This window comes from Lathamus discolor, chromosome 6 (assembly GCF_037157495.1).
Source record: "Lathamus discolor isolate bLatDis1 chromosome 6, bLatDis1.hap1, whole genome shotgun sequence".
Taxonomy (NCBI): Eukaryota; Metazoa; Chordata; class Aves; order Psittaciformes; family Psittacidae; genus Lathamus; species Lathamus discolor.
Window position 1 is genome coordinate 57,166,251 of NC_088889.1, and position 26,216 is coordinate 57,192,466.

The window sequence follows — 26,216 nt, forward strand, 5'->3', positions numbered from 1 at the left end:
AAAATACTTTTTTTAATTTTGCGTAAATTCACAAATGATACAATATTGAAGTGTTGGTCTTTCCTTTTTTTCTTTTTTTTTTTTTTTAAACATACTGTACAATCAGGTTATTTCAGTGTTTTACATCAAGGCACAGCACACTGTATAACACACATATGCCTTGCCAGGCAGCAGTCTTAGTATAATCCCCGAGTTGTGGCAGTAGTGCCAGGAGAAGTAGCATGGATCACATAAGCTGGAAGATAAATAAATAATAGATGCCGTCACATTTTATTTGAAATAGAGTTGCATATAAAAAGAATATACAATAATTTAACTTTAATAACTAGATTCTCTTGTACTATACATAACAGAAGTGTTTTCTTTTGTAATAAATTAATCATTTTAAATATTAGGATGCAAAATTAATCTATTTTTCTCTTTCTTGACTTATGGAGAGGAGTCGCTTTCATTAGAAATTAAAGTTGAATTTTCAGTTTTCATGGCAATCTGAAAGAAAGAAAACCAGAATTACTGGTAAGTTGATAGTGAAGTGTTACAGTAAAATAAAGCAAATAGTTCTAAACAAACTGCTGCCTTTAGTTAACGCACTGTGCAGCTAACTATCCAAGCAGAACATCTACAAAAGCTCTTCACAGTCTAACTGTTATATTTACACCATCTTTTCTATGCTGTTACTTGCCCAGCTTTCTCAGAGATTATCACCATAGGTCTGTTATTCTTCCAACCGTAATACCACGGGTTGCCTGCACTGCAGATTCTGTTTATTGCAATGTATTTACCGTATTCACATTAACATTCAGCTTCCTATATTTGAACACTTCTTCTTCGCCTGCCAAAGGCCTTGGATCCCACGTTGGTTGGTACAAAGTTGTTCTTGCCTACTCCTCCTGACCTGCTCAGGAAGTCTGCCAGGCGGTGGGTCACACAGGTTGCTGTGTTGCATGCCCTCTTCTGTGCTGTTACACTGCTTTTCAAAAGGAAAATAATAAGTTAGTTCCCAAAGTATCTACCCAACACACAATAAAACATCAGTAAGGGATGCTATGCCTACGAAAGATTCTTCTACAGATGAAAAAGCAGGCTTGCTGTGCATCAGGCACTTGTACCTTTTGTTTGAGCAGCTTGCAAACTCTAAAAGATGCACCTTTATGCTTTTCTAAGTGAGCCCTTCATTTCTTGGGCAACTGGGCTGAAGATTAAGCCAAGCGAGATTTTTAGCAACACCTGAGCCATTGCCTGCCTCCATCATGACCAACAGAGATGTGCTGAGGAGGTCCAGGTCTGAACCATTTAACCGATCCCCATTCCCTCCAAAAGCTCAGGTCTGTGCTTTACTTGTAGTGCTGCTGAAGGACTGCAGCAGGCACTGATCTTTAATGTCTCACTTTAACACCTGTGCTACAATAGTAGCCAGAAAACACATGAAACCCTAGCACAGGAACTGCCTCAGTGACTCTGGTAGTGCTCTACAGAATTGATGAGTTCCTTCCAGAGCTGAACCACACATAGATACACTTTTTCCCATGTTCCTAGGAAATCTGGGAACCCCTCTTTCCTGGAGCTAGACCTGTCTACTACAGCATTTCACAATGCTTGAATAATTTTCTACTAAAGCAACTAGCCTCCTCTCAGATAAGCATTAAATGACAGTTTGTTAATGTTAACAACAAATATTGTTTGTAACATCAATGCTAATTTTTTGGAACAGGCCTCTGATTAAAAGAGAAATTCAGTGCTGCAACAGCAGAACTGTAAATAAGTGTGATTTTGTCTCTTATGATTCTACTGAATTGATATTGATATAAATACTATAAAGATACCCAAGTTTAAATTATACTAGTGTAAAGACCTATTGTAAAGAAGGAAAAAGGGAAATAACACAAAATTCTTACCTGGAAGTGTTCAGTACCCAGTTTTAAAACAGGTTTACATTTCTAGTTTGCTTGAACAAATCTGTATGAGCGTTTCCTGATTCCTTTACTTCTCAGGATCCTTACTAACAGTATTACACACATGTCTGGTTACATTAGAACCTTTGAATGTATGTGCATAATTTCAGTTTCTAAGTTCTTCCAGACTGTCCGGAATTAGTAGCATTGCCTCTCTTGAGCACTTAAACAAGAACTTGTATGGTTTTTCTAGCCTTACCTAGACATCTCACATTCTAAAACAAGTTATTAAACCAAGCAGATCTAATCCTTATAGAAAAATAGGTTTATTGAACAAATGCATGGGCAAGCACAAAAGAAGAGCCTACTTGTACATTTAGCAGCCAGAAATGAAAAGCCTTGTTTAGACCCTGATTAAAAGAAAATAATCTAAGAAAATCATTTGAGATGTCAAGGAAGTGCTGTTCATTTTTATTAATCTTTTCCCCTTAGATTGGTATGCATGTTACGTTCCCTGTCTTCCTAACACTAGGTCCATCTCAAACATTCTCTGTCAAAAACAGAATCAAAAGAACATAGCAAAATTAGCAATCAAAGTTAGATCCACATGCATCAGGTTAAAAAAAGGGAGAAGGGGAGAAATAAGCATGTCTAGTTGTCTCCCAGGGGTTCCCCATATTTTGCATAGCGTTCGTGTTCCACGTCACTCAGCACATTTCGTTTCTTGCCAGGAGTTCCAGCCCCAACGTCAGTGCGAGGATAAGTTTGCAATTTGTGCAATTCTTGAGACAGTTTGCCCAGCACACAAGTACTCAGACTGGCACAGCGTTTGGAAATGGGTCTATCCAGGCTGCAGGGGAAAAAAGAAACATGCCCAAAGGAAGAGAAACCTCAAACATGCACATTCATGCATTTTCTCCCTAGAGAAATACATACATACAGTTAGTAAACTTAAAGTAAAAACCAAAAATAAACCCTCCACATCACATTCCATGCAAGAAAATTCATACAAATGCAGTCACAAGAAAAACACTATCTTTCAATGAATTCAACTTTGTTGAAAAGCAAGTTCATTAGCCTTTTGGATGCTCACAGTCAGAGGTCAGTTTTACTTCCCATGTATTCAGCATGCTGTTCAGCCTCTCATACATCACCATCATGCTTTGCAATACAAATCCTGTTAGGATAATGCAAATGCTTTTGCATGCCTTTGGTCTACAGAGGAGAGTGGCGCTGCGTGCATTCGGAGGAACACATCCCCCCTGCCAGGGACTTACCATGCCTTACGATAGCATGCATCTTCGTGACAGAGAATCCAAGAGTGACTGAATGGCCCCTAGCACTCCCACTAGGAAGACGTACCTTTTGCTGTCATATTTTAACATAACCCCCTCATTCAAGCTCAAGTCACCATCCACTATGAGTTGTAAAAGACAGACAGACACAGGTCAACTGGGTGGAAGCCATTCCTGATACCAGCATTAGGATGTCTCTGCAGTGTCATCCTTTACCACTCAGCTGACCACTGCTAGCCACAACCCAAAAAAAGAAAAACAATCCTGACCTGCAGAGCATCTGCTCAGATGGCTCTTGCTAAATACAAACCATACAACATTCTCCACTGCCCTTCTCCTGCCTCAGGACTGCAGTCCTTACCTGTTCCCTTCAGAGGCTTGCTCCAGCTCTTCTGCTGTCATTTGTATGAACTCTTTCACCAGTGCATTTAATAATCTCCGAGCTTCGTAATCACTGAGCATCACTCGATCTGTTATGGACTCCAAGCCAGGTCTAAGCAGAGGCAAACAAAACAGGGTGAATAAAACCCAGACTGCTGCAGAGAACCACACATGAGAGAGGGGTTTGTCACGCAGTACTGCATGTCATTGACAGTGTCTTTCACGGGTGTGAATATGGAAAGCATGCTCATGCACAGCATCAGATGTTTTATATATGTGATAAAAAAGCCACAGTGCCAAAAATGTCAAAGAAGCCAGCTCTCTCTTTCACTGAAGGCTATACCCCTCTTAGGTCTCTAAAGAACATTAAGTATTTTCATACCATTCAGATACAGCGACAGGACCAGCTTTTTACCTGACTGGGGCTGCTTGGAAGCTATCCATCTGGCATACCACCAAGGCATAAACAGCAAGGAAAGATGAAATCTTCAGCACAACCATGATTTCCTCTCTACAAGAAAGAGGTACATCAAGAAATGGCTGTTTTCCAACCCTCTCAGTCCTGCAAGTTCCACCAAAGAGGTCATCACTTCCTAGCCACGAGTAACACAAATATTAACAGCCTTTTTTATTATTATTCTTAAATATTACCTTTCCATTTCTTTTGAATAGTGCTATTACCAGTCAAAGGAAATCATTTGGGTTTTGGTCAAAACCAAAAATTTTGGTTTTCTCAGAAGATTAAGATAACTTACCACTATTACAGGGGATATAAATGCAGCTTTCCAGACCTGCAGTTCTGTACAGCCATCTGCATTCAACTTACTGCAGACTTTCCCTCAAACTGATGGAAAACATGTTTCTCTGATTAACTCTTGCATACAATGTCATAGTCAGTGCGCCTGACATGAACAGGTGCAGTGATGGGACACAAGTCACGACAGAAAATAAAGAAATTGTCAGTGTTTAATATTTTTAAGAATGAAGTGCCACTGCCAGCACTTTACCTGAGCTGCTTGCTTCCTGGCAGCTACTACAGTAATATCCCGGTTCAGATTACACTACGAGAATTATGTAGTTTAATTTCAATAGCCATTTCTACTCTGAGGCCAAAACCAGAATAGGTTAAAATCTAGTCACAAGAACAAAACCTGTAAAACAAATTACCCGCTTTGAGATACACCTCTTTATCTCACAGCATCACTGTCTTAGACTCTGGTCTAACACAAATCGTTAAGTACCAATCACACCAGGTTCCAACCCTCGACAGAGCTCACCGGCACGAGGCCCCTCCCGAAGGACGCCCCGCTTTCCCTCGCGTCCCCGGCAAGGACCACCCGGTCGGGCGCCGGGGTTAGCTCTGTACGCGAGCCGCCCGCCCGCCCGCCCGGAGGGACACCCCGCGCCGTGTCGGCCGGGAGAAGGGACAGAGGAACCGAGGACCAACTTCCTCGCACGCTCCTTGCACACGCGTGCACAAACACACGGATGAAGAAGGCGTTACGGTCGCGGGCAAAGCTCCGCATCCCGGGAGGGAAACAGAACGGGACTTACGCGACCTGCCGCAGGCAGGGAAGCGGCGCGGTGCTTACCGGCGGGGCGGTGCGGAGTGCGGCGGAGTAGGGAGCCCGTGGCGCTGCCGATCCGCGGTACCACTCTGCGCCCGCCCGCTCCGCTTTATACCTGCCGCCGCGGCAGCTTGCGTGGGCGCCCGCGCGGAGCCGCCAGCCAATCACAGCCTCGGCCGCCCGACGCCAAAGCCCGGTTCGGTAGTGACGTCATGCTCCGCTCCGTGAAGGTCCCATTCACAAAAACACCCCGTCGGGGGGGAGCACTGCGGAGGGGCCCGGGGGTCCGTTCCCTACGCAGGGCCGCGGTCCGGCCCCGCTCCCCGCGGGATTGCTCACGCGTGGCGACCTCTGCAGCAGAGGGGCCGCATTGCAGAGCAGGAGCGCTCCCCCCCCGGGATTCCCCCATACCCCGCCCGCCCGCCCGCCCGCCCGACAGCGACTTCAGCGGGGACCCCGGTGGCATCCATCCGCCCCGACGGCAGCTGCGCTTGGGCGGGAGGGGATCCCGCGGGGACCGGGTCCGGACAGGATGTGCCGCGGAGGGGGGCACCGCACAGGAAGGGCCCGCGGCCGCCGCTTCCCGGGGGCGGGCGGGGCAGCTCTGAGCCCTGCCTGAGGGGCTCCCCTCTTCCCGGCACGCTTGCGGCCGGCACTTCGCCGCTCCGCCCGGAGCAGGGACCTCCGGCACCTGCGAGCGGCCCCGCGGCGGCAGCGAGTTGCTCCGCGGGACCGGTCCTTGGAGTACCGCGGGGCTCTAGGACCATCACAACTCCAGGGACAGGTGCAGCGCCTTTCCGCGCACGGAAGAGGCAGCGGGGGAGGGAGGGTGGCCTCCCCCCGGAGCAGCGCGCAGCCCCGCCGGCGGGGATTACCGGCCAGCTGCCCGCCGCCCATGCATCACCCGCGGAGGGCCCTCTGTCACGGCGCGGCGGCGCTGCACCTGCCGCGCAGGATGTTTGCGCCGGCGGCCTGTGTGCCCAGGCGCGGCAGGTACCCGCCCGGCGGGGGGGCGGCAGTGGGGACATGCGACGCGACACGGGGGGAGAGCACAGCTGCCAGCCGAGGCGGGCGGGGGCAGCGGGGAGCGGGCGGCCCTGCAGTCTGCAGGCGGATAAACCTCCCAGGCGCCCGCGGGAGGCGGGGGTGACTGCCCTGCCCGCCGTAAGCCGTAGGGCGTTCGCCGAGGACGGCCGCAGCTCTGTGAGCCGCCGGTGCGTGGTCCCCGGCCAGGCCCGGCGCGGTTCCGCCCGTCCCTCACTGCCCGCCGCAGCCGTTGGATTTCCACGTCCCCGGCGGCTGTGGCACCGCCCGGTGAGTGCCGCCCGGCCCTCTCCGCTGCGGTCAATGTCGCCTGCCCCGGCGGGGATACCGCAGCAAGCGGAGCCCAGCGCACATTGCGCGGTCGGGTCGCGCCGCACCGCGGGACAGGTATCGAGCGTAGTTACATTGCTCGTTTTGCCACTTAAAGTGAATGGGGGGCTCGTCCCGGGGAGTTCCCGGCGTTTCTTCGTTTTTGCCTTGCAGACACCGAGGTCGCGGGTCGCTCCCGATGGCAGGAGTTGTGCGTTTCAACGGGAGGCGAACAGCCGCGGGGGGGACCGCGGGGCCGGTGCTGCTTTGTTGATGCGAGTTTAGCTTTGAAGTTTAAAAAGGAGCACGAGCATGGTGAAAACGGCACCGCGGGTCGCTGATCACCGCATGGGGGTCTCTGCTTCCTTCCTCGGCTGGGCGCCTCTCGGGGTGCAGCACCCGCTGCCGCCCGGCTCCCCGCCCCACCCCAGGCCGGGGGCGCCGCTTCTCCGCGCTCGGTTTGCGGAACGACGATTGCAAAACCGTTCGGGCTCTTGGGGCTGGGGTTCTGGGGCTTTGTTTGTTTTTCCAGAGGACGGGTGGTGGCTTGGTGTTTCCTAACACGTCTGAGCGACCACCTGTCATGAGCTACAGCCCTCCGCGGTGCGGGCGTTCTTGCGCTCCGACCTGCCGTGCTTTCCCGCAGCCGCAGCCATGGGCGGGCGGTTGAGCGCCCAGGGTGCGGACCGTGCCGGGCGCCAGGTCTCTCCGTGCACGCAGCAGCATTCGGAGGCTGTAAGTGCAGTGCCCGCCGCGGTGCGGGCTCGCCCCGGGGCTGCTCCCGCCCGCTGCCCTGGCTCGCCGGAGGGTCGCCGCTCAGCTGCCCGCCCCGGGAGGCTTCCTCCTCCCCCCGCACTGGCAACTTCAACATTTCGTTGTGAAGAGCAGCTCCATCGCCCGTACGCGCACCACGGGAACCCCCGGGAGAAGCAGTTTAAGTATCTGCTTTTAAATTTCCTCCGTTTCCACGGCTCCTGCTCTGGTTTTCAAGCTTGTTTTTCTGAGGCTGCACTTACAAACATCAGGTGGCACCTAAAGAACGGGCTCAGCATCGCTTTTGCTGTTTTCACGGGACTCGTACAGCTACACCAACAGAAATAAAGTGTAGGAACTTGAATGACCTGGCTTCCCGTCAGATATTTCTCTCTTAACATCACTGTCCCTTCTCCTCATCCTATGTTAACAGTTAATCATTCACATTCCCTTAGGAGATTTAATTACTCTTGTCCACATAAAATATTCCTGATTTAACCTTAAGAAAATGCAGACGAGTCTGGTGTAATAGCATGTTTCGGTGCTTCAGGGAGGACAAAGTGAAATTTCATCTTGTGGTTGATGCCAGGCAGTTCTAACCCTTATCTTGCCAGTGCGACTCAGCCTCGGGCTGGAGCCTGCAGCCATTACAGGGTTTCAGAAGCTAGTATTTCCACTTTTTCACAGACAAAAAAAACCCGTAAATTTAAAGCAACAGGTACGAATGCCACTTCTGTGCATGTATAGATGAAATAGCACTTGGATGTTGGCAAGCGCTTCGGCTGCTTCTTGCCAGAGCTCATGGAGGGACTCCCAGCTGGAAGGCTTGTCCTGTTTGTTCCCCTCAGCTATACGTCATCTGGTGTCACCAGATATATTTTCTTTCTGCACACCTCTTCCTTTCTACGTCAGATGGAGAAGAAAGACATTTGACCAGTTTGTCTATTTTTGAAGCTGTAGAAAAGACACAGATCAGTGTCACAGGATAATGGTCTCCTGTTGATAGATAAATCCAAAACTGGAGGTTAAGTATCCATGGTAAAACTAGCACAGAGGGGTATTTTGGAGCACTGCGCTAAGAAAGCAGGACATGTACAAAAACAGTCTGCTCCAAGGAGCTTGTTCTGCTGAATGTATCAGGTAAAATAATCAGTGGGTATGGGTTCAAAGCAGATAAAATGAAGAGCTACAGAACTACTGAATTTATTTATGTATTTATTTATGAAATCAGATGATCTAATGCAACCTGCAGCTCCAAGTAAAAGGAATTTCCTCTTCAAATCAAGTTATTTTATTTTGTACGCAATAAGAAAAAGCTGTCCTGTTTTACTTTCTTTCTCCACCCTAGATAAAACTTCTTACAGTATTACTGTTAGATACTATTTAACAGTACATTTTAAAGTGCAACCATTTTTCTACTGTAAATACTGCCATTCTATCATCGAGCCATAGACTCTGCAATGAGGTTCTTAACTGTTTCCAGCCACCATGCTGTTAAACAACAAAAACATTGCATCTGTATGCTATATTGAGATTTTTTGTTCAATAATAAAATGTAATTCTTCAAGATAGACAAGACTGTGAGCTGCATGGATTAAATTTCTGTTCCCAAGAATGGTTTCTATCTGACAAGAGGGGACCCTACAGAGAGGAAAGGGTAGACAGTGACAATGCTACAATCCATTGACACAGGAAGTTCTTCAAGAGGGAGGTAAGCATGATTCAGTTCTCTGCGCTCTCTAAGCCTGTTCTTTCACAGTACGTAAGTGCACATTTTTCAGGCAAGGACAATTCATGATAAAGGCAGCTGTGAAAATCACATGGTTTTACTTTATGAGGAGAAGCTGGGAAGTTACTTCTAGGTGTTTCTGGTGGATGCCTGGTCTAATTCAGGACCTTGTGTCCTCAGACAGCCAGAAAGCACTGCCACCTAAGGAGCCTCTACGAGCCACTTGGGGCAAAGTGAGCACTGTTGAGCTCATGTGAAAGCATCCTTCCAACAGATTATTTCATTGTAATCTGTTCTGCGGGAAATCATATAAACCAAGGCAGAGTTAAGAACATGGTGCTGTTACAAAAGCAAGCTGTTATGTTAAACACGAGTATCATGCTTAGGGCCCGAGAGGTAATCCTTACACTCTGCTTGTTGCCACTAAGATCTAGACCTGCAAGTGTCCTTTGTTCAGGACAGCATGCCATACCTCAAAAAGACTTTGCTGAGTTGGAGAAGCTCCAGGGAAATACCAGTAAGAGTTATCAAAGATCCCATAACATGATTTAGAGAACAAGCTCAAAGACGGGGGAAACAATGAATAGACAGAAAGACTACGGAGAAATGGGATAACAAAAATATAAATACTTACCATGAAGCACTAATAATTTACACCACGGTACTAGATTCAAAATAACGAAAATATATGGGCTTAAAAGGCAACAAAGGAGATACAACGGATTAGAAAGAGCTTTCTACAACTGAGGTTAATTACATGTAAGAATAGGTTGCATTGCAGTTACAGCTTATCTTGCACTGGAGGGTTTTATGGCATAGTAGTGTAACATCTGTCAGGAATGACAGGTATAGTTGATCAGCTCTGGGCAAGGAGCATAACTAAATATGTTCTTCTCATATCTCTGACCTCCAAATTCTGTGATTCTTTAATTTTAATAGGTAGAGACTGGCTTAAACTCTGAGACACAACATAACACCTTACTGATCACCCAAATTTTTGTTAGCATTTGCTTTTGCAAAACTTGCATCCTTAATTGGGCTAATCCTTTCCTTAATTCTGCTTCCATAGCATCCAGCAGGCCATCCTCAGATTTATAATAAGCTCACATCGAGTTTATCAACACAAGTAGTATTTTACCTATCTCTCTTGTAGTTCAGTTTGAATTTGGCCCAAAACATGAAAGCCTCTTTTTTTATAAAAATGCAGTATTTCCCTGAGAGCAAGAATGATGATGTAGGTTCCAACACTGAAGCGTTTCCTTTTTAATGGACATTAAATCTGGGTTTAGGCTGCTCCAGTGACTACTTCTGAGAAAGTGGAACTGCTGCTGAACTAATTACTGAGAAACCTATGAATCAGTCTGGAAGCAAATTTTCTTCCAAAATGCCTTCAAAAAGCTTCCAGACTGATGTATGGGGGACATTTTCAACAGGAGATCAGTGTTGCACTGTTTTATTCTCCTTGAAACATTTCCACAAAGATTTTTTGTTCAGTAGGTTTTGCAGCAGTTTCCCTGTGTATACTCAAAATCCAGTACAGAATAATCTCTTAAAACTGGGCCACACTGTCCTGCACTGAGGTTTGCTTGGCAAGGCAGAAGGGGCAGACCCACAGGGGCAGGAAGCTGGCTGTGGCTTAGTTGTCTTCTGTCCCACATTACCACAGCTCAGACTCCAAGCAGGTTCACAGAGGATCAAGCCCTATCTCATGCTTCCTGGCAACACTCTTACACCCTCTGACAACTGCCAAAACAGCCATGCTCCAGCCTGACCTGGTTCTCTCCCAGGCTGCAGCTCCAACAGGCTGGCACGGGGGATCCCTCCAGTGGAACTCACAGCTCACCGAATACAGCCAGGGTGAGACTTGTGGCATTACCAGGGTAGCACAAAGGGGATGAACTATGGAGAAAAATCTCACTTTGAAAATATTTGAAAACTGGCATCTATTTCCACTTTAGTTTTATGCATTCTGAAGGTGAGACAAGAGTTGAACAAACTCCTTATCTGGAAAACAATCTCAGAACAGAAAACTAACCTTGTTAAGCAACAGCATTGTTATAAAACTTGATTGCTTGCACAAGTGCTATGCTACTATCTTACACATCATCAGGGCATGTCAGCAAAAATAGGGTGAGAAATTACATGTTAAGTCCTTAGGGTAATCCCATGCTTGTTCTTTACAGGATATAAGAAGGGTGGAAGATCTCATGTCATCATTTCATTCTTTCTCTTGGTAGTACTGAGGTCTGCACAAGCCACAGTGTAACAGTGTTCTTCCCAGTCCCTTCAGGACCATTCAGTTGTCCCGGCATTGTTAGGTACTACAGCAGTACACTGATGCATCCCTGCTGCCCCCCCCCATGTGAGGAGGACCAGGTACAATTGTTTCCCAACTGGCTGAGAAAGGAACTTGTGCAGGGGCAACAGTTTAGCTTGTACCTTCTGCTAAATCCAGAACCAAAAAAAGATCTCTCCTCTTTCAGTGCTGGTAAAGAGTACATGAAGGCAAAGGCTATTATGACATAATAATGTTATAAGAATAATGTTATGTCTCTGCCCTGCGGAGAAGGATTTGGGGGTGTTGGTTGATGAGAAAATGAACATGGGCTGGCTTCAGTGTGCGCTCGCAGCCCAGAAAGCCAACCGTATCCTGGGCTGCATCAAAAGGAGTGTGACCAGCAGGTCGAAGGAGGTGATCCTGCCCCTCTACTCTGCTCTTGTGAGACCTCACCTGGAGTATTGTGTGCAGTTCTGATGTTCTCAACATAAAAAGGACATGGAACTGTTGGAACAAGTCCAGAGGAGGGCCACGAGGATGATCAGGGGACTGGAGCACCTCCCGTATGAAGACAGGCTGAGGAAGTTGGACCTGCTCAGCCTGGAGAAGAGAAGGCTGCGTGGAGACCTCATAGCAGCCTTCCAGTATCTGAAGGGGGCCTATAGGGATGCTGGGGAGGGACTCCTCATTAGGGACTGTAGTGATAGGACAAGGGGTAATGGGTTAAAACTTAAACAGGGGAAGTTTAGATTGGATATAAGGAAGAAATTCTTTCCTGTTAGGGTGCTGAGGCACTGGAATCGGTTGCCCAGGGGGGTTGTGAGTGCTCCATCCCTGGCGGTGTTCAAGGCCAGGTTGGACGAAGCCTTGGGTGAGATGGTTTAGTGTGAGGTGTCCCTCCTCATGGCAGGGGGGTTGGAACTAGATGATCTTGAGGTCCTTTCCAACCCTAACTATTCTATGATTCTATGATTCTATAATATTCTCTAATCTACTTACAGCAGAGTTTCTGGGAACCAGTAGTTACATGAGACTAACAACTAAAAAGATATTTTTTTAAATTTTTGCATAAAATTCACCTAACTATACTCCGAAAGAGCCAGCAAACAAAATGTGCCCAAACTCTTTTGAAGCTACAAGTTTTAAGCCAGTGTCGTAGCTTCCTACATCTGCCCGACAAACAGAAAATGTTCAGGCAAAGTGGGACTGTGAATGAGGAAAAGAGCTTCTTTCAGCAACTGATCACCAAATTCACAAGGGAAAACATCAGATGTGGTTTTCTGTTTTAGCAAATCTGTAAAGCACCAACATTATCTTAGGCTTAGCTAAGGAGATAATTGTAACATAGAAATTGATTTTTGGCTATTATGTGATTATGTGGCTATGGGTGTGTTAAAAAGAGATAACGTAAGTGCAATAGGTAACATATACACATGACTCTAAACATGTCAGTAGGCTTATGAAATTAGCTTCCTCACAGAGAAGCATGCTTACTTTGGATACAACTACACAGATCTCTTTCTTTTCCCTGCCCTACCCTCAGAGAAAAGGAGCAAAATCTTTACATTTCTGGCTATAAAGAAGTTGTTTTCTTGTATGACATTACTTCAGTGGACAAGAGACATTGTTACAGCAGTGGAAAGCACTTCAGCCTGATCAAAGTTTACCTTGTTTTCTACAAATGCAGCAACAATGTCAGTGCTAAAAGGTAAGAAAACCAAAGCCTGATTCAAATGGTAGCTGAATACAAGCTTGTGAGATATTTAATGGAATTTGGGAACTAGTTAATTTTTCTCCAAGAATGCAGGAGAATCACCATCAGGATCTTAACACCATTACTAAAAGAACAGCCACATTTGCCAGTTCATTTCTTCAAAAGTCAAAGCTATGTACTCCCCATCAAATAATTGCTTTCTGCTTTTCTTGAGAAGGCAGGAACACAGTCATTTCCTGCTACTTGATTGTCTCCAAATTCTCCTTATAGAATTTACAATGCGAAGTCATTGTAAATCTTGATGACTAGAATGTTTTGGCATTTAATAAAGATACCTGCTTTAATGGCTTTCTTTTTCTTTTTTTACTCAGACATAATTTTTATAATTGAAATCAAAAAAACTTTACACATCCTACAAGTCTGCTATTTGATCATCCATGATTAAGATGAGTAAAACCTTCCCAAAGAAGCAATTTGGTACAAGCTGCCCCCACACTTGTGATGGGAAGAAGCACACACAAAAGGATCAGTCAGAAACTGGCAAGGAATCCTGCCCTTGAATAGCCATTAGAGTCTTGCATCCCTAAACCTGCATTCATAAGTGATTTCATCTGTCCACAAGGGTTTATTTATCGCTTACTTTTGACAACTTTGTCATATTTATCCATGCTTGTCCTCTTTTTCCTCCATTTAATCATGCATCCTTTAGATGTTCCTGGATCTTTAAGCTTGGCTGATTCACCATCTTTTCCATTTATCTTGACCAAAATGGATTTTACTGTTCTGCAGTCATGCTCTTCAGTTTCTCTTCCTCTGTTACAGTGGTTACCACCACCATCTCTCCTCCATCACTAAGGCTCAAACACTATGGTAAGGTTAGTGTTGACTGTTCTCTCCCCTGCCTGAAGATGACTGCTAAATCTTGTCTGCTTTTTCCCCATACAAATCTATTTCTTCCTTTTTAGCCAAACATGTAGACTTTTCTTCTGTATCTTTTTTCCTCTTGGGTCTTTCCTATGCTCATTTTTTCCCTGTTTTTCCCCTTGAAGACACTTACTGCCAAAACTGTCAATCACCTTTCCTTTATTTTCTTGCATAGATACAGTGGAAATCATGATCATTTAAAACTTGGAGTGCATGCTAAGTATTACACACTTAAATGACAGAACATTGAAGATAAGCAGTAAAACCATCAAAGCAATAGTACCTCTTCTTATGTTTCCTTAGACACTTTGGAAACTATGCAAGTATGTTTGAGGGAAGGACGAGAGGATAAAAGTACCAACCTCTTTTTTCCAAAGACAGGAGCTTATCTACAGAAAGTTTTACATCCTTCTAACTGAGACTGCACTAATAACAGTATGCATATACACCATACTTTAACCTTAAATGCACCAATAATCTGGCACATTAATGTTTCTACTCCACTGCAGTCAAGAGCAATTTAATCTCACAAGTTAATTCTGTACAATTGTCTGTAGGCCGTTAGTCTTTCTCACACTGTTTTGAAGTGTTTTCTGACCAGCCAATCTGTGTACCTCTATTCACCTGAATATGCTGATCTAAAGTGTTTGGAGACACCTATCTTTGTTTAAATATGTGTAAGTAATCAGGTTGAAACCTATCTGAGTTTGCCTGCTTCAGCACAACTGCTTAAGCACATTGTGTGTCTTGTTTCAATCCTTGGCCATTTCTCTTTATTCTTCCTCTGGCTCAAGCTGAGGTCCTAAATCTCTTGCTCTCTGGTGAGAAATCTTAAGGCTCTGACATTGAAATATTCACATTTCTTGCGAGTATGGCCCAAATAATTCAGTTAAGACACCTAACAGTGTCATACTGGAAGAAAGGATGAAGAAATAACTTGGGAGAAGAATGAAATAAACCTCCAGCAGTGCTCAAGCTACTTCTTTGTACTCTGACAAACTGAGTAAGATTTGATAAAGGAGGCTGGCACTGACACATGTTTTACAGGCATTTGGCAGCTGGGATAAAGAAAGATGCTGAGGCAAATACAACTGACTATTTGTTGCATGATGATTCACCTGAAAGTTAAAGTCTATCTCTATATTGGCTTACAGAAACCAGCACAAACCCTGGTCCAAACAACTCCAAGTCAGTGCATGACAACACAAAGACATTAGCAGCTGTGGCTGAGAAAACTGGGTCAGCATTGTCACACTTGCCTACATTAAGTTACTGGTGTATTGCTCTGTAACATACATGTGACTTTCATCTTTCCTTCTCAATCTGCCCAACCTAGGCAAACATGAGTGAGTACACTCTTTGAATCCTGTTCTGTCTTTACACTTCATACCCTCACAGTCAATTTATTCAGCAAGTGCCCAGATAGCCAGATTGACTGCCCTGAAGCCATATTTCCAGACAAAAAGCTGTACTTTGTCACTTCCCAGCTCTCCTCCTTGTTCTCCTGTTGCACCCACAGCTCTTACCTCCTCTTTGTACTCCCAAAGTGACAGCCTTCACTGTGTTTGTGTTCTTGACCACCTGCCTTCTGAGTAGCACCTTGGGGTGTCCTCAGCTTTTGTGCCATGTACTCGCAGGTCAGTACCACCACATTTGAAGCAGAATGTTCCATCACAGGAAGATACTGAGAATTAAGGATTCAGTGATTAGATTATCAAGTACATAGTGCATTTTCATCAGTCAGGTTATTAGCGAGCTTCGTCAGCTTAAATTCTTTATCAGTTTAGATCTTAATAGCATTTGTATGAATCTATGTAGAATTGAATTCAACAAAAGAAATCTCAAGTTGGAAACTCACAGCATAGAAATTTTAACAGGGCAGAAGTGCTTCTGTTACATGAAATTGCCTGTAAAGCAGCACTACTGTAACAGCAAAACCAGCAAAACCTGAGTTTTGCATAAGAATTTCCGCAGGATGTCACACTTCATAGCAGCATTGCTTCCTCGGCTCTGCAGTAAATGACCTTGGTCTCAAACTCTCTTTCCCAAGGCATCATCCCGCTGAGTAACAATAGCCCTTACATGTCGTGTATGTGATTTCCTTGCTGCTTGATCACATGAATTGGGAACATTTCCCCGTGTGCAGGGAGGCTGGGCCCGTTTGCCCCTGCCTGCCTGCTGCAGCACTCCAGCATTGCTGTTAGCTGGCTCGTAGGGCCCGAGGACAGGCTGTGCAGTACTGGGAATTACGGGCAGGATGTGTGAAGCTGCCACACACCCACCTTCTAGCAGGAATCGGTCAGATACGCAGATTTCCTGTGCTATCGTTGGAGAGGGCGGAGTGGGAAACAGAGAGTGGGATGCCTTGACTCCAGGCCACACAGGCCCCAAGAGGCTCTGGAAAAGACATCCCAGAACTGTGGAATTTTGCTTCCACAGAGACTGAACAACGAGCGAGTAACTGCTAGTTGTTCTCACTTGTCAAGGTCAGCGCTTGCAGCACACAGTCAGCAGTGCCTCTTCAGCACTTCACAGACCCGAAAGTACAAACTTTCCACATGACTTCACAAAAAGGAGCAAAGGCAGCCCGCGTGGATACGGACCTGTTTTCTGCACTCGGCAGGCCCCAGAAGCCAGCCCAGCCCGTCCCGTCCCGTCCCGTCCCGTCCCGTCCCGTCCCATTCAGCTCCATGTCCAACCAGTCGCACCGTGGCACCGGGACGATCCGCTGACAGGCCCCTGCGGGACGCTCCGCTAGCCCCGCTCCCCGCCTGACGCGAGGGGCGGAGCTGCTGCGGGCCAATGAGCTCGGGGGGCAGCTGCCACCGCCCAATGAGGCGGTGGGCCGGGGCCGGAGGAAGCGGCATGGCGGCGGCCGGGTTGATGTGGCCGGCGAGGGGGGGTCCGGGCGCGGCGGCGGGCAGCGGCGCCTGCCTGCTGCTCGTGTGCCTGCTGGCGGCGGCGGTGCTGCTGGCGCTGGTGGTGCGGCAGCTGCTGAAGCAGCGGCGGCCTCCCGGCTTCCCGCCCGGCCCCGCGGGGCTGCCCCTCATCGGCAACATCCACGCCCTGGGCGCGGAGCAGCCGCACGTCTACATGCGGCGGCAGAGCCAGATCCACGGGCAGGTACCGCCGCTCCGGCGGCGTCTGCCGCCTCATCGGGGCCCCGTGGAACGGGAGCAGGGCGGGCTGGGACGGGGCGGGCAGCGCTGCACCGCGGCAGCACCCGGGCGGGCTGTGCCCGTCCCGGCCGTCCTGGGGCTGCCGCGGAGCACTGACCCGCACCGGGAGCACGGCGCGTGCGGCCGGGGGAGCCGTCCCGCCGCTTGGCTCCGGCCCGGAGCGGGTCTCGGTGCCCGCGCCCCGCCGGCGGGCGGTCCGCAGCGCGGGGCCGGCAGAGCGGGGTTGCGCCGCCCCGCGGAGGTGGCGGCGGTGCCGCGGTGTAGCTCCTCCGCTGCTGGCCGGAGCATAAGGCCCGTACCCGGCGGGCCCGCGTCCGGGGCAGCAGGCTCTGGCAAACCTTGTGCTGCGGCCTGCCCTGCCTGGGGGAAAAGGGAGAGACGAGCGTCAGGGTTGTCACCGTTCCGAGCGGCCCCGTTGGGGCGGGGTGGGCGGAGTGGAGCTGTCCACGGGCCCGGCTCTCGAGCTTATGTCGTGTTTTGGTACGGTGCTTACACTAGCGTCCTGCTGCCAGTGGAACGACCTCGCTTTCATAGCCACGAGCACTGGGCATGCCAAGAGGGCTTAAAAGTAATAAAAGTACAGCAACCAAATAGCAGGCACTTGGATAAGGCAACATTTTCACCGAAAACACATTGCAGCTTGAAGGTGCCCTCAGTGGGATATTTGGAATACTTACAGTCAATGCATATAACTGCATGAGAACAGAATTTTTCTTTCTTGTGAAAGTGTTTCATTTCATCAACTGGTTTCAAGCAACCAGTCTGTTCTTATAAGCTTTGTAAAAGTTAAACCCAAGACAGGGAAAGGCAGGGAGGTGCTAGCATTTGTATGTGTATGCGTAACAGAACACACAGAGACACAGTGCACACAGCCTGGCCAGCCACTCGGTGTGCCTGTACATCTTCAGACTGTTTGTAACACCTGTATTGTTTTACTCAGCAGGATTATCACTGGAGGTGTGTGAAGGACTGAGCTTTGTGGCCACCAGGGAATGGTTTGTTAAGGAAATCATGTCCTTCAAACTGCTAGAGGTGTTTAATTTTAACACCCCTCACGGGCAAATAAAACTGTTTGAGAACTTAAGTCTGTCAAAAGCTTTTGTCCAGATAATTTATGAAAGCTCTAGCAGAAACAAAGTGAGTCACAGTCTTGGCGTGAATGAGAAGCTGAGAGAAGTGCCTGAATTAAAAGCCTGCTAAATAGCAGAAACAAAAGAATAGGATTCCCTTTCATTTCATTTATTTTGGCAATAGAAAAAAGTAAATGTGTTTCAAGTGGAATACTAGGGACAAATAGAATGGAAACCAGCAGGAAAATGTGTCAACAAATAAACTAAGCTTTCTATTGCCTGGAATGCTGTAGGTAGTTCTAGTCACCTGCTGTCAGAAAGGATCCTGCAGAATTTGAGGGAACCTCAAGGTGGCATATCAGGATTTGGGGGGCTCTGAAAAAATACGCTGAAAAGATTTTAAGTTTTGTATGACACAGGAAGAAAGATAAATAAGCCATGATCAAAGTATACAAACAGCTTGCAGAAATGTATTGGGACTGTCTTCTTGTCCTGTAAAAAAGAGCCATTATAACACTGAATATACAAAGTTTGCTAAAACATAATAGTCATAGAATCGTTTAGGTCGGAAAAGACCCCTAAGATCATCGAGTCCAACCATTAACCAAACACTGCTAAACCAGGTTCCTAAGTACCACATCTACAGGAGGTCTTTTAAATACCTCCAGGGATGGTGACTCAACCACTTCCTTAGGCAGGCTGTGCTGTTCCAGGGCTTGACAAACCTTTCAGTGACAGCCCAGTTGTCACAGAGTGTTTAACTAGGCTAACTTTATTTCATATCGTGGAGGTCAACAGCTGAGATGAAGAAAAAACTAGAGACTGGTGTAGGTAAAACCACAGATCTATAATGCTAAAAGAAGTATTGAAAAGGGCACAAGATTTCAATCTGGACTTTAGCCTTGGTTTTAATTTTTGAAACTTAGGTTAAGATTTTCATTTTGTTTATCCTGTATGTGCCTTCTGCAGGATGTATTGCATCTTTCTCCAAAGCACCTAGTGCTAACCACTTCTGGAAACGGGAGATGGGACTAGCTGGGCTATGCTGTCATATGTTGGCTGTCATCATGGCTCTCGCTTCTATCATCTGATGGTTCTTTGGGAGCCTGTGCAAAGTAAGCTGGTGTCCAGTTTCAGAGGTAGCAAGGACTGGGTGCAGCTTGGTTGTTTTCAGAACTGAAACCACTTCTGTGTCTGCCGTTACTAAGTGACATGTTGGAAGTCTTCATGGTATGAACTTGCAGCTTCAGTCATAGTGCCCTTAACCAAATTAAGCTGTTGGAATTTACCTTTACTCAGGCATGGAGGAGGAGCTGATACAGTAGTAAAGATTTCCTCCCAGCAAATTAGCAAAGTAGGCAATATATGCACTCTATTTCTAGTTCACACACAAAACTATACCTTATATCTAATAATGTTATATACTTACATACTGATGCTAATACATACTTATCTATGCTCATCTTGGGACACAGTACATTTTTTCTAGAAAATGCTCGCTGTTGTGCCGAATTCACATTTTTGTGATGACTCTATGAAAGCATCCCCAGTCTTCACTTTGGAGAGCTGGTCACTTCAGGTGCACAGCAAAGTGCAGAATGTAGTGTGGGCTGATTTCCTTTATCTTTTGACAGAGTAAATTAGCTCACAACAAACTCTGTGTAATACCACAGTTGCATCACCTCTGATTACCTGTATGCCCTACTGAAATTTGTTTGAGCCTGTTTTGCATTCGTGTGTAGTGTTGCTTCACATTTTCGTTACTTGGTTTTAGTTGTTTTCATTATTTGTTCTTGAGATTGGGTTGCAGTAGCATTTTATTATTTTTTTCAAGATCTTCAGTCTCGATCTCGGAGGTATATCTGCTATTGTACTGAACGGATATGATGCAGTAAAGGAGTGCCTTGTTCATCAAAGTGAAATTTTTGCAGACAGACCATCTCTTCCCTTGTTTAAGAAGCTGACAAACATGGGAGGTAAGAACTAATATCTTTTATATAAAAATGTAGGTTTTGTGCGGTAGGTGGGCTTGTGATCACATGAAACATCTGCTTTACTGTTTTCTCTACTTCATCTCCTTTTGTAAAATACTTGGTGCTTCTTCAAAGTTGTTATTTGGAAAGTACTGTCAGTCTTGGACTATCCATAGCAAGATGCGTGTAATTTTTTGTCTTCTTTTTTTTTTGTCTTGTTAAATAGTTTTATTATCTTTTGGGGGAAAAAATAAAGCCTTGCATAAAACACTGTGTCAAAATATTTTTTCAGGCTTACTGAACAGTAAATATGGCAGAGGATGGACAGAACATCGCAAATTAGCTGTAAATACCTTTCGAATTTTTGGATATGGTCAAAGGTCCTTTGAACACAAAATTTCAGAAGAGGCTATGTTTTTTCTTGATGCCATTGATACATACAAAGGCAGACCTTTTGATCTAAAGCACTTGATAACAAATGCTGTTTCAAACATTACTAATTTGATTATTTTTGGAGAACGTTTTACGTATGAAGATACTGAATTTCAGCACATGATTGAGATTTTTAGTGAAAATATTGAATTAGCTGCTAGTGCTTCTGTATTTTTATATAATGCTTTTCCTTGGATTGGTATCTTGCCATTTGGGAAACACCAGCAGCTGTTTAAAAATGCAGCTGAAGTCTATGACTTTCTTCATGACCTTATTGAACGTGTCTCTGAAAATAGGAAGCCTCAGTCACCTCGACATTTTGTAGATGCATATTTAGATGAGATGGATTGTAATGAAAAGGATCCAGAATCTACATACTCAAGAGAAAACTTAATTTTCTCTGTTGGAGAACTCATCATAGCTGGGACAGAAACCACAACAAATGTTTTAAGATGGGCAGTGTTATTTATGGCTCTTTATCCAAACATTCAAGGTAAGAACTTTGGCATTTTGAGGAACTGATACACTTTCCTAATGCAAATTTAAAATGCTTTTTCAAAGTGGTGCAGTGACCCATAGATGTAACCAAAAAGAAAGAAAGGGTTATATATGTTACTCTATTTACCAAACATACTATGGATAGAGGTGAAAAGCCTGTTTTATATGCAGATGAAGAGGACATCAAAAGTTAAGTATAGTGATACAATTTTTTTGCATATTGTTTTGTGAATATATTTTTATGAAGCTTTAATATTTTCAATAAAGTAAGTTTAGTGTAGTGATGCGTAATATTGGTTGGTAGATATACTAATCTGTATAGTTAGCAAGTAATGAGCAAATGCAATGAAATATGAAACTAATAAAATAAGAATGTAAAAATATCAGCAAAAATATAAATCAGGTTGTGGTTAACTATTTAGGTGCCATTTCTTCTTATCCTTAAGTGCCTCAACTCACAATAGATGTATGTATTACAGACATGTATATTTATAGTTTTGGAAGAACTAAAATGAATAGCATTTAAAAATAAAAATAGAAAGATGTTGCAGTCATTCAGAGGTAAGACAGCAATGGATGTTTGAATGTCAGCCCAGGCGTTTTGTGTAGACATTTGGATTTTAGAAGTGAACGATCATGTTTCGTGTTTCACTGCCTCCGCTTTGCTTTTCCTATCAAAACTTAGCAGGACTTGGTTCAACTGGTGACTTTCAGTATTTGGAGAAAGAGCAGCCTTAGATAATTGGAAAGTTACTATTTATACTTTGACAAAAAATACTGCTCTAACAACAATTTCACCATTATCATCATTTCAGAATGGGGATAACAACATTACCTGTAGCTGTAAACCTCTTAAAGATCTGAAGTTCTATATAGGAACCAGATAATATGTATGAAAGATTATATTTTTTTCTTATGGTAGACAGAAAGCAATTATTATCTTAAAATTAGAGATGAAATTTTGTATTTACATTTAAGGTAAATACAGCTTTACTTAAAAAAAAAAAGCCAAAGTTATGATGATAATATATGTCAAGGCCTGACGTGCTATAGGCAGTGAAAATCATTCAGTTTAGATAAAGAAGTTGATGACAAAGCCTTTTCCTTGCTGCTATTACCATTATTATGAGTCCCATATTCACTGAGCTGGTTTAAATATCTGGCTAAGCAAGTAGAACTATCTTTGCAGTCTTTTGCTTGTTTCTTTAGTTTTAAGAGCTCCAGAAATAAAAAGATACACAAGGAAAGAAAAGTGTGTTAAAACATTATTTTACTGAGAAAATTACTTCTGAAATGAAGAGTACTTGTATATGCATATGCTAGTGATAATTCCTTCTAGCAGGATAAGGAATATAAAGTCTGAATTTAAAAACTTATAGTCTACTATATTTTATATATTTCATGTTTCAGCATCCTTTATAAAGTATATATGTTATAGCTTAAAAAAATAAAGGACATTACACAAAAAGCATCAACTTTCATTCCTGTTCCTAACAGGGCAAGTTCAAAAAGAAATCGAATTAGTCATCGGCCCAAGCAAAATGCCTACCTTAGAAGAGAAAAGCAAAATGCCATACACTGAGGCTGTTCTGCATGAAGTTCTAAGGTTCTGTAATATAGTTCCACTAGGTATTTTTCACGCAACTTCCAAAGATACTGTTGTGCGTGGTTACTCTATTCCTGAGGGCACTACAGTCATTACAAACCTTTACTCCGTTCATTTTGATGAAAAATACTGGAGCAATCCAGAAGTGTTTTTTCCTGAGAGATTTTTGGACAGCAGTGGGCAATTTGTCAAGAAAGATGCATTTATTCCTTTTTCACTAGGTAAGTGATTCCTTCCACTGTTCCTTTTCAGAAACCTAGAGATGTATAACATAGAAGTCATGGCAATAAATCAGGAATGGACATAATGATATAAAGTATCTGCAGTTCTGATGAAACAGCTATTTTAAAGATATTCAATATAATGTACTCTGGACATAATACATTTTAACATAATATCTTTTATATAGATGAGCTCATTATTATATATAAACTAATAAAAAAGACAACACAGTGTCTTCTGAGGAGTCCAGACATTTTATATCTTTGCAGCACATAAGTGTTACTCGTTTCACAATTAACAGTAGTATGCTGCTAAAGCCATTACATACAGGTGATTTAAACAGCCAGCTTTCAAATTTCAGCATTTATGTCAGCACCAGAAACTGCAGACCTGATTCAGAGCTAGCCTGGGGGTCAGCATGCAGCACTTCATTCTGCCCTAAGGAAATACTCTTGACAGTCCCGAATCATTATGGATTTGTCTTTTGATGACTGTAAGAGTGAATAATTTGCCTCACATATGATTACCAACCTAAAAACTTAGTTTTGTTGTCCTGACTTTGGCTGGGTTGGAGTTAGTTTTCTTCCTAGTAGCTGGTACAGTGCTGTGGTTTGAATTTAGTCTGAGAATAATGTTGATTATACACTGATGTTTTAGTTGTGGCTGAGCAGTGCTTACTCTTAAGTCGATGACTTTTCAGTCTGTCATAGTCTGCTAGTGAGGAGGTGCACAAGAAGCTGGGAGGGAGCACAGCCAGGACAGCTGACCAAAATTCCATGCCATAGAACATCATACTCAGTATACAAACTGGGGGGAGTTGGCCAGGATCGCTACTCAGCGATGGTTGGTGTGGCACTTAGTTGCTGGGTGGGGTTAAACCATGACATCTGTGTAAGCTAATTGCCAGGGCTACCTCTGCAGACTATAGAAAGACATAGCCTTCAGAGAAGGACTGGGGGGTGTTGGTTGATGAGAAAATGAACATGAGCCGGCTTCAGCGTGCGCTCGCAGCCCAGAAAGCCAACCGTATCCTGGGCTGCATCAAAAGGAGCGTGACCAGCAGGTCAAAGGAGCTGATCCTGCCCCTCTGCTCTTGTGAGACCTCACCTGGAGTATTGTGTGCAGTTCTGGTGTCCTCGACATAAAAAGGACATGGAACTGCTGGAACAAGTCCAGAGGAGGGCCACGAGGATGATCAGGGGACTGGAGCACCTCCCGTGTGAAGACAGGCTGAGGAAGTTGGGGCTGTTCAGCCTGGAGAAGAGAAGGCTGCGTGGAGACCTCATAGCAGCCTTCCAGTATCTGAAGGGGTCCTATAGGGATGCTGGGGAGGGACTCTTCATTAGGGACTGTAGTGACAGGACAAGGGGTAATGGGTTAAAACTTAAACAGGGGAAGTTTAGATTGGATATAAAGAAGTTCTTTACTGTTAGGGTGGTGAGGCACTGGAATTGGTTGCCGAGGGAAGCTGTGAATGCTCCATTCTTGGTGGTGTTCAAGGCCAGGTTGGATGAAGCCTTGGGTGGGATGGTTTAGTGTGAGGTGTCCCTGCCCATGGCAGGGGATTGGAACTAGATGATCTTGAGGTCCTTTCCAACCCTAACTGTTCTATGATTCTATAATTGATTTATTGTGCATTCTGTTTCTATTTGCCAGTTGGACCTTACCAGTTCCAGATGTTGTTTCCCATTCATCTGTGTCTTCCACATTTATTCCCTGTAACTAGTTATACATGGAATGGGAACTAACATTTAAAGGCATTATCCAGATCTGTTTGATATCTTTCTGCTTCCCAAGTTGTAATTATTGCCAGGTAATAACAAGTGACAATAGATGTAATTAACAATATAGTAGGGGACAAAGGCTGAAATTCACAGTATCATTTTTTAATACATCTTCTGTCTAGATTGCTACTTCAAGACAAGATCAAGGAGCTGATAGCTTGTCTAAATAAATTTGGTGTAATTTGTGTAGTGAGAGGAACAAATTGGTTTGTTGCTGTAAATTATCACCAATCCTCTCTTGCAGAATACTGCAACGTTCATACAGCTCCTCTTAGAACACAAAAAATGACCATTCTTATTCGTAATAACAGTGAAAATGTAATTAAACACATTTTAAGTCTTTCTGAAACTGTTTTTTCAATCCAGGAAGAAGACATTGCCTTGGAGAACAACTAGCTCGAATGGAAATGTTTTTGTTTTTCACTTCATTACTACAACGATTTCACCTGTGTTTTCCTCATGGCATGATTCCGGATCTCAAACCAAGATTAGGCATGACATTACAGCCACAGCCATACCTCATCTGTGCAGAGAGACGGTGAAGAGAAGGATCTAGATTGTCAGGTGTAACACGGTGTTCCAAGCTGCAGCTGAGGATCTTCTTTGCCTTCTATTTCTAAATGTCTTCATGTCAGAAGGACAGAATTTTAAAGGACTTGCAGCTAAACTCTGGTTGTTTGTGCATAAGTAAGGTAATAGTTTCTTTTTACTTGTTTTTCACAAAAAAACCCACCCTGTTTAAAGTTCGCGTTTTCACTCCAGAAGTCTTTTAATTCCTAACTTCTTACTCAGCTTTTCAATATTTAATTATCTAGCAAGCCATTTTACTTTGAGAGGATATTTTTTTAAGCATGGAGAATATGGCTCGAAATGTTCATACTCAGATTCATCCATGAAAATCTCGTTTACATTATTCCAGCTCCATTAAATTTATGTAGCTAAAAAGTTTTCAAAGGTATCTATTTAAATTTCTGTAACTCAGAATAAACTGTCTGTCCCAGCTTTAATAAATTGTTTATTGAAGGATTTTAGTCCTTCCTTCTCCTTGCTCTACCTTCCCACTTGGTCGTAATTTTTCTAGAGAATCAGATGACTCTGTGAATTCACTTCTGAGATCTTTTATGGCTTGCTTCTTCTTTAGCAGCATATACTGCGTATTCAGTTATTGCCATACTCCTGACAGTCACAGCAATCTTTTTTGCCAGTTTATTGCATTACCAGAGTATGGCCTCCCTTGCCTCCCAACACAAAGCATTATGTAATGATTAATCTCTGCCTAAGTAGTCTGGAAAAAAGAGTGTCTGTGTTAGTCACATGCCCCTGTACTATGAGTGAAGAAAATAAGCGGCTCCTGAGTCTGACCAGAGAAGAGCCCTTTTGGCAGGGGGACTGGAATAGGATGGGGAGAAACAGATTTTAAATGGATTTCAAGCACAAGTTTTAGGCTTCATTTTTTATTCTTGACAGCTGTTGCTTTATTGGTAAAGATTTATGCAGGCCTTGCAGGAGAATCTGATAAAGTATGGTATGATAGTTCCCACCGTGTGGGGAGAAGTAGGGCCTCA

General features: G+C 44.6%; 2 protein-coding genes across 8 annotated transcripts; one reads left to right on the forward strand and one right to left on the reverse strand.

Annotated features, from left to right (window-relative positions):
• Positions 1–303: 303 nt before the first annotated feature.
• CALCB (calcitonin related polypeptide beta) lies at positions 304–16,545 on the reverse strand. Of its 4 annotated transcripts, none has more exons than XM_065682950.1 (6): positions 16,491–16,545; positions 15,414–15,571; positions 3,984–4,079; positions 3,549–3,680; positions 783–967; positions 304–489 (listed from the first exon to the last, which is right to left on the reverse strand). In XM_065682950.1, the coding sequence occupies exons 2-5, from the start codon at positions 15,557–15,559 to the stop codon at positions 808–810; spliced, it is 534 nt and encodes a 177-aa protein (XP_065539022.1). In that variant the 5' UTR covers positions 15,560–15,571; positions 16,491–16,545; the 3' UTR covers positions 304–489; positions 783–807. The 4 variants fall into 4 exon arrangements, with proteins under 4 accessions (XP_065539022.1, XP_065539021.1, XP_065539019.1 ...); XM_065682949.1 differs by having other exon boundaries at positions 783–970; XM_065682947.1 differs by lacking the exons at positions 304–489; positions 783–967 and adding an exon at positions 2,197–2,742.
• A 222-nt stretch (positions 16,546–16,767) lies between these two features.
• On the forward strand, positions 16,768–25,677 carry LOC136016172 (vitamin D 25-hydroxylase). 4 transcript variants are annotated; one of them, XM_065682953.1, is made up of 6 exons: positions 16,929–17,010; positions 19,106–19,251; positions 19,971–20,112; positions 20,402–21,034; positions 22,537–22,866; positions 25,018–25,677. In XM_065682953.1, the coding sequence occupies exons 3-6, from the start codon at positions 20,106–20,108 to the stop codon at positions 25,191–25,193; spliced, it is 1,146 nt and encodes a 381-aa protein (XP_065539025.1). In that variant the 5' UTR covers positions 16,929–17,010; positions 19,106–19,251; positions 19,971–20,105; the 3' UTR covers positions 25,194–25,677. The 4 variants fall into 4 exon arrangements, with proteins under 4 accessions (XP_065539024.1, XP_065539026.1, XP_065539025.1 ...); XM_065682955.1 differs by having other exon boundaries at positions 20,838–21,034; XM_065682952.1 differs by lacking the exon at positions 19,106–19,251 and having other exon boundaries at positions 16,768–17,010.
• Positions 25,678–26,216: the final 539 nt, after the last annotated feature.

Excerpts from the sequence above, each read along its gene's own strand:
- CALCB (XM_065682947.1), bottom strand. The coding sequence starts at position 15,559 with ATGGAACATTCTGCTTCAAATGTGGTGGTACTGACCTGCGAGTACATG. Across the intron at positions 4,080-15,413 it reads TTTGGGAGTACAAAGAGGAG|AGAGGAAATCATGGTTGTGC; the intron begins GTAAGAGCTGTG and ends TCTTTCTTGTAG. Across the intron at positions 3,681-3,983 it reads TTCCAAGCAGCCCCAGTCAG|ACCTGGCTTGGAGTCCATAA; the intron begins GTAAAAAGCTGG and ends GCCTCTGCTTAG.
- LOC136016172 (XM_065682952.1), top strand. The coding sequence starts at position 16,771 with ATGTGGCCGGCGAGGGGGGGTCCGGGCGCGGCGGCGGGCAGCGGCGCC. Across the intron at positions 17,011-19,970 it reads AGAGCCAGATCCACGGGCAG|ATCTTCAGTCTCGATCTCGG; the intron begins GTACCGCCGCTC and ends ATTTTTTTCAAG. Across the intron at positions 22,867-25,017 it reads ATTTATTCCTTTTTCACTAG|GAAGAAGACATTGCCTTGGA; the intron begins GTAAGTGATTCC and ends TTTTCAATCCAG.